This window comes from Alosa alosa, chromosome 14, assembly GCF_017589495.1.
Source record: "Alosa alosa isolate M-15738 ecotype Scorff River chromosome 14, AALO_Geno_1.1, whole genome shotgun sequence".
Taxonomy (NCBI): Eukaryota; Metazoa; Chordata; class Actinopteri; order Clupeiformes; family Clupeidae; genus Alosa; species Alosa alosa.
The window spans coordinates 18022074-18033446 of NC_063202.1; the positions used below are offsets into that span (position 1 = coordinate 18022074).

The 11373-nt window shown below is 45.0% G+C and overlaps 1 protein-coding gene across 1 annotated transcript; it reads left to right on the forward strand.

Moving 5' to 3' along the window:
* The first annotated feature begins 2190 nt into the window (after positions 1 to 2190).
* On the forward strand, positions 2191 to 10955 carry LOC125307660 (CUGBP Elav-like family member 4). Its single transcript, XM_048263720.1, has 2 exons — positions 2191 to 2808; positions 10894 to 10955. The coding sequence occupies exons 1-2, from the start codon at positions 2559 to 2561 to the stop codon at positions 10953 to 10955; spliced, it is 312 nt and encodes a 103-aa protein (XP_048119677.1). The 5' UTR covers positions 2191 to 2558.
* The last annotated feature ends 418 nt before the right edge of the window (positions 10956 to 11373 follow it).

Sequence of the window (11373 nt, forward strand, 5' to 3'; positions counted from 1 at the left end):
CTCTCTGTCTTTTCTGAAGGCTCTTCTCAGTTAGCTTTTGAAAAAACTGCTCCACCCAGTACGTACATCTCTCCGTCAGCTCCATCCCCTGAAAATTCTGCCTGATTCCTCCTTTTCCTCCTCTCTTTCTCTCTCTCTCTCTCTCTCTCACTCACACACACACATGCACTTTCTCTCTCATACACACACACATACACACACACACACACACACACACACACTCTCTCTCTCTCACACACACACACACTCTTTCTCTCTCTCCTGAAGACTCTTCTCATCTCAGTCAGCTTCTCCAAAAACGGGCCCACCACAGCATGTTCAGCTCCATGCCTCTTGACTCATCCTCCCTTCTCCCAGGCTGGCTTTCTCTCTCTCCCTTTCTCTCCTAAAGGCTCTCTGTCAATTCTGGCTCAAAGCGCCTCCATCCAGGGCACATGTTGGGCACACCTTGTTTCAGTCAGGCGCTGAGCTCCACGTCTCCTCACTCTGCGTGATTCCCCCTCCCCTGCTGCTGCGCAGGTGCTGAGCCCCACAGCTCCTCCACGCTGCCTTCTCAGGTCTGCACACCCCTCCCTGCGTCTGAAACAACAAGCAACAGTGGGAGGAAGAGGATGAGGAAGAGGGAGAGGAAGAGGTAGAGGGAGAGGGAATGTGGAGTACCTGTATTTCCACCAAAGGCTCCTATTCATTCCTTTTTTCCCCCTCGTCCCTTTTTTGGAATTCTTCCGCAGCTGTGCAGGCGAAACTTCCCTGCTGAGCTGAAACAAAGAGGCAGGAGGGGGGGAGAAATCACAAAACCAATAAGTGACAACTCCGGCAGAAATTAGCTATGCCATTATGGAAATGAATGGCCTTGATAGTATTGACAAGGAAGCCCGCCGTGTTTTTGTGCCTGTCTCGGTACAGAAACTCTGCAGGATCTTTTATTCTTGTGTGAAAAAAATCTCTACAGAGATGTGACTAAATAGCAAACGAATAAAGAAACATCATCAGTGACGAATGCCGTGCAAGATGTTTCCTGCAGGTTTTTAGAGCAAAAGCCTCTCTCTTCCTCCTATCAACTTCAGCCGCCCTTTCTTCTGTAATGATTCCCTCACTCTGCACTGCTCTTGCTCTCTTCTGCTCTGCTTCTGTAATCTGTATACGCTAAACAGATGTGCACAGCGCACACCGCAGCCGCCACAGCTTCTGTTGATGATGGGGAAGAAACAATTAGCAAACTACGACGGCTTCTGGCCGCAGAGACGCCTGCACACACAGACGTGGCAGCGGAACACCAATCCCCCTGAGTGACGTCCTGCACATCTCCGATGACATCCTCACATATCAGAGTAAAGGGCTGGCTGCCGCTGCTCTGACCGCTTTGTGGTGATTAAAATCACTGTGGCGTTTGGACAGTGGTGGTGATTAATCGCGGTAAAATGGCCCTGATGAGGGATGATGGATGATGTGGCAGAGATATGCTCGTTTCCATGTTTGTCTGATGTCAGAGAGGCTCACAGAGTGTTATAGTTTTTTTTGTCAAATCACACACACACACACACACACACACACACACACACACACACACACACACAACACACACACAACATACCCACACACACAGCTATACAAACATATCCACACAACACCACACAAATAGCTCACTCTAACATACGGAGAATTCAGCACCATGGACAGCAACAAGTCCGAGTGGTCCCTCTACGAGCCTTACACTGGCTACTAAAGCCCTCTACCTGTGAAACCAGCCTTCAACTTCAAAACAAAATGTAATATAAGGAGTTAATATACTGTGATAAACATATGGTAACTATTGTTTTAAATCCTTTCATTGTGATATCATTTTCATTCGTTTTAAAAACCAGTGCATTGTTATAGAGGATTAACAAAGGTGGTATTATTTTCTGAACATGGTAATGACATTCTTTGTCTGATTCACAATATTTGTGTTATTGATTTGCACCTTAGTATGTTTTAGAGCGTAATATGTGACAAGCGCCGAGGCGAGTTTGCTCTTTCTGCTTCTTAAATGTCCCGAGCTTTCCCTTTACACAAATGTTTGGATTCGCACTCCACCCCGCGGGCCCTCGGTCGTCCTATTCTCTCATTGGCTGAGCCAGGCTTATTATGCAAATTAGCCGAGGGTCTAGTCAAGAGCCTATGAGTTGACGTCACGAAGGCAGAGTGGCAGCTGACACGGGGAGAAAAGAAACAGACTGAGAACGGGACGAGGGATGAAAACACACAAAACATAAATAAGGCTTAATCACAAGACAGAGAAAACACTGGTTTAGAGGGGGGCACAGTCAGGCGAAGGACTGTGTGCAAAAGAGGAGAGTAAAATAAAGGAAGGAAGGCAGGCAGGAAGGGAGAGGAGGAGTGTGCAGTTGGTTTGAGGGAGAACAGAAAAGGGAGAGCGTGAGTGGTGCGAGGGAACCGCGGAGTGGGAGAGGGGAAGTGAGAGAGCGCGAGCGAGCGTGAGAGCGAGGGAGAGAGTGGGAGCGAGCGAGAGAGAGAGAGAGAGAGCAAGCTTGAAGCCGCTGGTCCATTGAAGAAAGATGGCTACAGTCACAGCAAACGGAGTGCAGCAAGAGAATGGATTCAGCACTACGACCAGCGCCGGCAGAATGAACGGGCTTACAATCGGACAGAACACCATTCCCATGAAGGACCACGACGCCATCAAGCTCTTCATTGGCCAGATCCCCAGAAACCTTGAGGAGAAAGACCTGAAACCGCTGTTTGAGGAATTCGGCAAGATATACGAACTCACCGTACTGAAAGACAGATTTACAGGAATGCATAAAGGTTGGTTTCTGTTCGCTTTTACTGCTGACGCGTCTGCCTGATTTGCAAAGGGCATACAAGTAATATATGTGGTTATTTGTGCACGTTTTACAAGGCGAGTAGAAGTAGCTCCAGCAGACTGCTTTCTAAATAAACGTAACGCTCCAGGACAGGCTGTGTGTGTGTGTGTGTAATGTATGTCTCTCGGTGTGTGTGTGTGTGTACATGCGTGTGTGTGTGTAAGGGGGTGGGGGCAATACATGCTCGTTTTTCTACCCCAAATCCACGTGTGTCACTGACCAAAATGGCTTTTTGTGTGCCTGCGTGTGTTTACACAGAAGATCATGTGGCGCAAGGCGAGGAGGTGTGAGCCACGCAGTAGGCTACTATGTGTTGGCAAGAATATGTCGGGCAATATGCTGTGATGTGTGCCTCATTTCAGATGTCCTTTCACTAAATCCCACACTCCCATTACTGCTCCGTAGTTAGACATTACACTGTGCAGATAACGCTGCCTGGCAATCAGGAGGAAGGAAATTAGCTGCAAATGTTAGTGATTCGAGGCGTTCGGGCAATGCTGATTTGGCCTTTTGTGAAGGCTAATACATACGTCCAAGCCTCAATTAAGAGCCGGAAATAACTGTGTCTCCGCTTGTTTGGCATGCTGTTGCTTGTAAGGCGGGCAGTAACAAGCAAAGCCTTGACAACAGGAGATGAATTATATTGTTGTACAGCTGTGTTTTTACAGAGATAAATGTTGTGTCTACATATTCATTTTCAGAAGCAACAAAGAAAACTGGTATCGTGAAGTAGTTGGCTGGTTTCACATCAATCGTTTACAGTGCTTTTACTCAGACTTTTACATTTATCTCCCTCACAAGTGTTACTTTTGACAAAATGATAGCTTTTACATTTAGTTCACACACATTGTAAAATAATTTAATAATCTTATGTAGTAGAGATGTGTCTTACACACGTCTATCATAGGCCTGCAACACCCACTGTGAACATTCATCTCAGACTATTCTCTCTCATATAAAATATGTAAAGGCGCTCTATCCGAATAAAGGTCTTGCGATAAAACGAGCCTTTAAATGCTTCCCTGTTGGTATACAGCAACAAGCACTTAACCTGTTCAGAGGTTTTGCTTTATGTCATTTAACACCATAGCATCTAATAATAATCTAATAAACCATTATTTAGACATTATACAGGGTGTGGGATGATGATTGATGGTTGATTCACGCTGTTGATGTTTTCATTTGCCATTTTCATTACACCTGTTAATAGATGGCAAGCTGTTCTTTTACTTTCTGTTTATATTTCCTTTGTCTGTCAGGATTGTATGAAACAACTCTAAAATATGATCAAATAAAAAGATAATAAAGAATAAACGGATGTTCATTTGGTCATGGGAAGATAGATGAAGAGAATGAAAATAAGTAAATGTTAAGAGAAAAGCTGATTTCTGACCTGATTTGAAACATTGACGAACGTAATAACTAGGTTACATAAGGATTTTACTGTTTTCAAATAATACCTGTCTGTTACAAATGTATGGAAATATTTTGAACACATTTTAATATGTGTGCGTATTCTGATTCCGACTGAGGAAAGCAACCGGTTGTTGCCAACATTTTCACCGCACCTTTGAATAATTCAAAACCTGGGCCTATAAGCTTATGAATTCTGACCGTTAAACTCATTCTGTATTTCCATATGCTGGTCGGGTGTAGAATTAGAAGTGGGATCACAAGGGCAAAGATACGGAAAAGTGCCTTTTTCCTTCCGTTTAACAGCCTGTTCCTCATAAACTGTTTCGCAGTGCCGAGCGCGCACGCTAATCGCGCAGATACAGGTTGCACAGAAGTCGCCCCGTGGGACCACTGTCAGACACGGCGCAGCACTGTATAGTACTAAAGCAGCTGGTTTACATTTTCAGTCCTCGGTGCCGTGGAGGACCTCGCTGTGCCGAGAGGTATAAGGGTATCGTGACACAGATACGAGCCGGAGCCCGGTGCGCCGTGCTCTGAAGGTCTCCACACGCCACCTGTTCGGTGAGTTATCTGTTCGGGGATCCATAGACCCTGCTACCCGCCGGAACATGATCGATTAAAACAATAGTCCAAGAGTGCTTGTGGTGTTTACGCCCGTCCTTGGCGAGTGTGGCTGAATGTCAGTATTGAGAGGCTATTTGCTACGAGAAGAACAAGAAGGCCTGCAATGCTTACAGACCATAGCCTATCGCTTGTCACTCCGAGTGACTAGCCTTCCTGTCGACGGCCCAAAACATTTCCCAGCTGAGGCACATTCATTCTATAAATATATGGTGTCATTCGATAATTCTGTGTACACTTGTACGTTTTTCAGACATCTTATCTCATGAACAAATTGTATTTCTGCTTACTCATAACTGTTAAAACATAACGAGTTATGTGTGATCAGTTATTCCAAAAGTAAATAGGGTCCAGAAGGTTGGGCCTTTGAATCGCGAAAGTAACGGCACAGCACAGCACGATCAGGTGATAAACTACTGGAACTTGAACGGGAAGCTATTCATATTGTGGCAGTGGAACTGACAAGGCGAACATTGCACTCACCTGGAAAGGCGTAATTTCATCAAATAAGTGACCAGGTTGTGCAGTTGCCGTAACCTCATGCTTGACTTATGAAAGGCACAGCAGTCATTTTTCGCCTAATACAATCTTATAACATATTGTATTATGAAATAAAAATCCTCTCAGGTCCTGGGCAATCTGGCTGCATAGCAACAAGTAACATCGACCTCAGCGGGCAGCGTAATTTCAGATGGAGAAACGACTGCTACGGAGGATTGCCTCAAACCGTGCAACTCTGATAGAACCATTTGTTTTTGAGTACATCACGCTGCTTCTGCGCAGTCATGAATCATGTAGGATTCGCGTTTTTGTCCTTAGAGCGGCACACACATCTCCAAACCATTCACCACCAACATCAAACGCCCATAGACATAGGCGGCTTGGCATATACCATTTTACATCTGGCTTGTGTCTATTTTTTTTTTTGGACACATCTAAATAAATTTGTTTTAGGACATGCAGGCAAGACTTGTTATTCCAGTTTTCACCATTGTACAATATAGCAATTGCCTTAAATACATTGAATATGTGCATTTTATACAACTCAGCATGATTACAAAAATGTAGGTGCTTATGAAAGTGCCTGTTTAGTTTGATTCTGAAGTCTGTCCAACACTTTAGAGACTGCAACTGCACTGGTGCTCTGATACACTGTAGGCCTAATGCTGTTAAATTAAATTATTTTCCATCAGGTCATTTTCAAACACAACTCATTTGTAGTATTCTGAGTCTCACAGGTGTTGAGCACACAGTATGTTTGAAAGGCAAACTTCTGGTGTAGGTGTGCAATTAGCTTTTGAGCTACATCTCTTTTCACAGAATAGAGAGAAAAATAATGTGTGTGTGTGTGTGTGTCAGTGTGTGTGTGTGTGTTTGTGTGTTAGTGAGTTATAGTATAAGTGTGAGAGTATGTGTGTGTGTGTGTGTGTGTGTGTGTGTGTGTGTTCAGAGACCTCCTAATTTAAATGTTTAGCAGCTAGCCACAGAGCCATGTTATTTTGTGTAGTGGGATCCCACAGCAAGGATATCTTCCATTGATGTATGCGTCAGCAGGAGGCCTGTGCGTGAGTATGTGTGTATATGTATGGATGTATGTGAATGATTGTGTATGCGTGCATATGTGTGTGTGTGCGTGTGCGTGTGTGTGTGTGTGTGTGTGTGTGTGTGTGTGTGTGTGTGTGTGTGTGTGTGTGTGTGTGTGTGTGAGGCAGGCTGAGAACCCTAAGAAGTGGCAGGCGGATAACAACTGGAGTGGGGCGTCCTGGGTTGCAGCACAGGGGTGCACAGAGCAGCTAGCATCAGTCTCTCTGCTCCACGCATGGTGCTGCAACATAATCCTCCGGCAGACTGGTGTGTATGTGTGTGTGTGTGTGTGTGTGTGTGTGTGTGTGTGTGTGTGTGTGTGAGTGATACTGGCAGCACTCTGCACACAGACACACTGAGGAGTTGGTAGGAGAGCAAATCTTCTGCTTGAGAACAGCGATCTATCAGGCCCTGGTGAGGCTTTGGATCTCAGCAAAGAGGAAAAGATGACATGCTTCCCATGGGCTTAATTTCATCTTATTCTTACTGCACAGAGATAAAAAAGAACAAATAAAAACTGAACCTCCTATGTGTAGGAGATAGATAGGAATAGCTTGAGCAGCCAACATGATGACCCACAAAAGCTCTGATATGTCAGTTTAAATGCCAGCTCATTGGAATTTTATACTAAACAACTAGTCATTGGCATTACCAAAAACTAGACAGCTAAAATATTTTGATTCTAGGTATAATGACTGAAAAAATCCTGGCATTGCTCCCAGGCATTGGTTGTCTATGTGCAGTGATTACCGTCCAGTATAAGGTGACCCTTGGTCACTTGCCCAAAGAATTAGACCAAAGTCATCAGGAGAGTTTACCGCGCAAGGCTGCGGAGAAGGCCTAGAGATGCTGTGACAGTGATTGGCAGCTGGTCCACGTTGAGTGACAGATACAGGGCAGCACTCGGGTGACCTCTTTGATCATGAGCTGAAGCACAGGACCATGTGTGTGTGTGTGTGTGTGTGTGTGTGTAGGAGTGGGTGTGTAGGTGTGTGTCTGAAAGAGACAAAGATAGAGAGAGAGAGCGATGGAGAGAGAAAGGAAGAGAGAGAAAGATGGAGAGAGAGAGAGAGAGAGAGAGAGAGAGAGAGAGAGATGCCTGTTTAGCATCCTGAGATCTTCTGCTGGGGCATCCTGGAGAGGGACTGATGGGAAATCTGCCCGACCAACAGAGAGCTGAGCAGCACCCACAGCAGCGACATCCGCAGCAGACTCGCCGTGCCGACGCCGGGCCACACTCCACAATCCACCGCTCTAATTCTGCTATTTGTCTTTGTCGGCCCAGGTGGGCGGGATTATCTTTCAGCCAATTAGCACGTCTGTGTCACAAGCAAACAACAAACCTGTTGACTCTACGCACTCTCTTGATAAACAAAATCAGACATTTTAATGAGCCGTAATTGGGCTGTAAACGAGTTCAGATGCATGAAGGAGTTCTTGTCATTCGTTTGACAATTACAATAACCTACGCTAACGGAACTGCTTCTCGAGCCCAGGCCTACACATACATGACAGTCATAGGAAGGTTTTCAGTGCCTGCCATTTGCATGGAGTTGACTTTTTCTTTTAACGGTGTTACACTATGGAACAGTTGTTTACTCATTTCAAAGATACCAAAGATGCACTGGGGGCAAATCACATCAAGAAACACACACACCCACACACACACACACACTCACAGTTAGCTAATTTTTACATTTATTAAGCGGCTCTGTAGAAGACTGTTTGTTTTTACAGCCTTTTGAGCTTCTAAGCAGCCCTAATTGTTGATGTGGATGAATTCCTCTGAGCAAGCAGCCCTCTCTCACTGACTGGGTTGTGCAGTGTGTGTTTGTCCTCTGCTCAGCTGTGTAAGTGTGTGTGTGCAGGTCAATGTGTGTGTGTGTGTGTGTGTGTGTGTGTGTGTGTGTGTGTGTGTGTGTGTGTGTGTGTGTGTGTGTGTGTGTGTGTGTGTGTGTGTGTGTGTGTGTGTGTGTGTGTGTGTGTGTACATGTGTGTGTGTGTGAATGGGTGAGAGTGTGCATGTGTGTTTGGATCCCTCTTCCTCTTTGTGGAACTCAATGCCATCAGTCATCACATGAATCACAAAGGGGAGAGCTCTACTCCGCTTGACCTGTTTGGCCCTGTCTGCCCCTCTAGAGGGAACCACCCTAGTGTCTCTGCAGTAGTATGTTCACATGGAGCTGTACCCCCTCACAGCTGTTACTAGACAATAACCAGCAAGCTGACCTGAAGCTCCTGAACCAGAACTTCATATGGAATACATGGTTATTCTCCTGGTACAGCCATTTTGTACAGAATGTGTTGAAATGTGTTGAGTTGGCCTCAGACCTGAGTATGAGTATGTGTGTGTTTTGTGTGTGTGTGTGTGTGTGTGTGTGTGTGTGTGTGTGTGTGTGTGTGTGTGTGTGTGTGTGTGTATGTATGTGCTTGTGTGTGTGAGAGAAAGAGAGAGGGAGAGAGAGTGTATGTGTGAATGCATGTGTGTGTGTCTGTGTGTGTGTGTGTGTGTGTGTGTGTGTGTGTGTGTGTGTGTGTGTGTGTGTGTGTGTGTGTGTGTGTGTGTGTGGGTCCAGCCCCACGGGAGGGCTCAGTAGCAGGCGTGACAAGCAGTAATGGGAAATTATGCTGCATGGTGTGAGAGGGGGAAAAAAAATTCCCTCCCACCCCAAAAAAGGGTCACCCAGCTCCGACCCGTCGGAGCCGAAGCAGAAACACCTCCCTGGCTTTAATGAAGGCTGGCACTTTTCTGTTAGCTGCCGAGAGGAAGAGAGAGAGAGAGAGAGAGAGAGAGAGAGAGAGAGAGAGAGAGAGAGAGATGGAGCTCATAATGCATAGTCACATGGCACCTACGCAAATGGCCTGGGAGATTTGATAGGAGATTGATTTTTCCTCCCTCTTCACTGTTACATTTTAAAATGGTCTTGCAGACGTTGGACATGATTGGTTTATGTGTTTGTTATTCCCTCACTGTTCATTTTAGTAATTTAAATCAAATGCGAGACTTTCAAAATTGACAAGAGGTTTACATAAATATAGATGGCAAGAGGTTGACATAAGTAAGGAGGCTGAAATTGCCCCTTTTCTATTATCAAATAAGCAACAAGTGGCTTTCTATGGCCCTATGGTTTCATTGAGTTGCTGGGCAAGCTTCTGTGGTTGTTTTATATCACAGTATATTAATGTGCCTATGCTAAACTCTTTAAACTACATTGTAATATTTTAAACATATTAATAATGCATAATGAATGAAAGCACATTTATCATTGTACTACAATGTAGTTCCATATATCAAGTTCAGGATAAGGATGCATAGTGCAGGTTATTAATATTCTATGACAGCAATTAGTATGCTATTAGCAGGCTATGCTACTGTGTACATAATGGTGCCAGTATTCATTACAGCATTGCTAAGCTATTGTTAAACAAAGTGTTACTTTGTTCCAAAATATTTGTTAAAATATGTTAGAATGTGTTATGTGCAGTGGCCTGTAATGGCAGCCTGTGGTTTGATACACAACAGAAAGACAAAGATGAACTAGATGAATGATATTAGATTAATGAGAAAAATTAATATATTCTCCAGCCTGCCGTTTGCCTCCACTCCGTGCTGCTTCACGTCAGAACACATGAGGCCAGCTGTCTGTCCGGGCAGAAGCTGCCACCTCAGTGAAAGCAGGCCGTGTTGATCAGGGCTCGCGGCCTTCCTCTCTCTCTCTCTCTCTCTCACTCTTCCTCTCTCTCTCTCTCTGTCCTGCTCTGGGGCTGCGTGGCCTGACCCGGCTCGGACGGGCCTGTGCCGGTGACATCTGCTCTCTGTCTCAGTGCGCCACCCTGCTCTGACCCGTGCCGATGCCCACATCAAGTCTGAACGGGAGTCTCGCTGTCTGGCCAGCAGCGGATTGGATGCTCAGTCTGTGTTTTATTCTCAGATAAATGTGTGTTTACTTTGATTTGTTTTGTGATGTATATGTACCTGGATAGTGATTTCTCCCACAGAGCCTGATAGGAGACATCTTTGTGTTGTTGTTGCTGTTTACATATTTCTGAGCACATCAAGTTTTGTTGCTTATAAAATGTTCTTCAAACTTTTGGATCAATTTCCTCTCTTTCTCTCTCTCTGTTTCTCTTTCTCTCTCTCTCTCTCTCTTTTTCTCTTATAGCCAACCAGTCCCTTCTTTATTGTTTCTCTTCCTCTTGCAAAAATCTGATGTCGACATGTTTTTTCCCTCTCCTCTCTCCTCTCTTAGTCTCCTGTGTCTCTCTGTGAGTAAGCACTGTTTTGTGTGATGACTATCTGTCTCTGCTCAAACCGAAAAGTCTCATCTATATTTTGCCACCTCTGCCTCCTCATCTGACTGAAATCTCTGCTCTGTGTCTCTACCCCCCCCCATCCCCCCTGCAGGATGTGCCTTTCTAACCTACTGCCGAGGAGTCCGCGTTGAAGGCCCAGAGTGCTCTGCATGAACAGAAAGCTGCCAGGGGTAAGCCCCAGCCCCAGCCCCCTTCCCCCAAACTATGCCTTCATACAGCTGGCAAACACCAAATCAAATGTAACATTCAGCTACTGAGATTTCCTACTTCCAACAGTGACTCAGGAAAGAGAGTCAAGGGCTCACAAGTTATAATAAGAGAGTGAGTGTGTGTGTGTGTGTGTTTGTGAGAGAGGGAGCGAGAGAGAGAGTGAGTAATATTTGACAATATTTTATTTAAAGCCCATGCAAAAAAGGAATAAAAGAAAAATATATATTTTTTATAATTATTGCAGGCTTGTGATTATTTTGTCTTCGGTTAGCTTCTTTGCTTTTTAAAAACTGAGAAACATGTGTACGCTAGCTGTTCTCTGGTAGAATTTGGCAAGGTGGGATCCCCGCAGGTGTAAATC

Excerpts from the sequence above, each read along its gene's own strand:
- LOC125307660 (XM_048263720.1), top strand. The coding sequence starts at position 2,559 with ATGGCTACAGTCACAGCAAACGGAGTGCAGCAAGAGAATGGATTCAGC. Across the intron at positions 2,809-10,893 it reads ATTTACAGGAATGCATAAAG|GATGTGCCTTTCTAACCTAC; the intron begins GTTGGTTTCTGT and ends TCCCCCCTGCAG.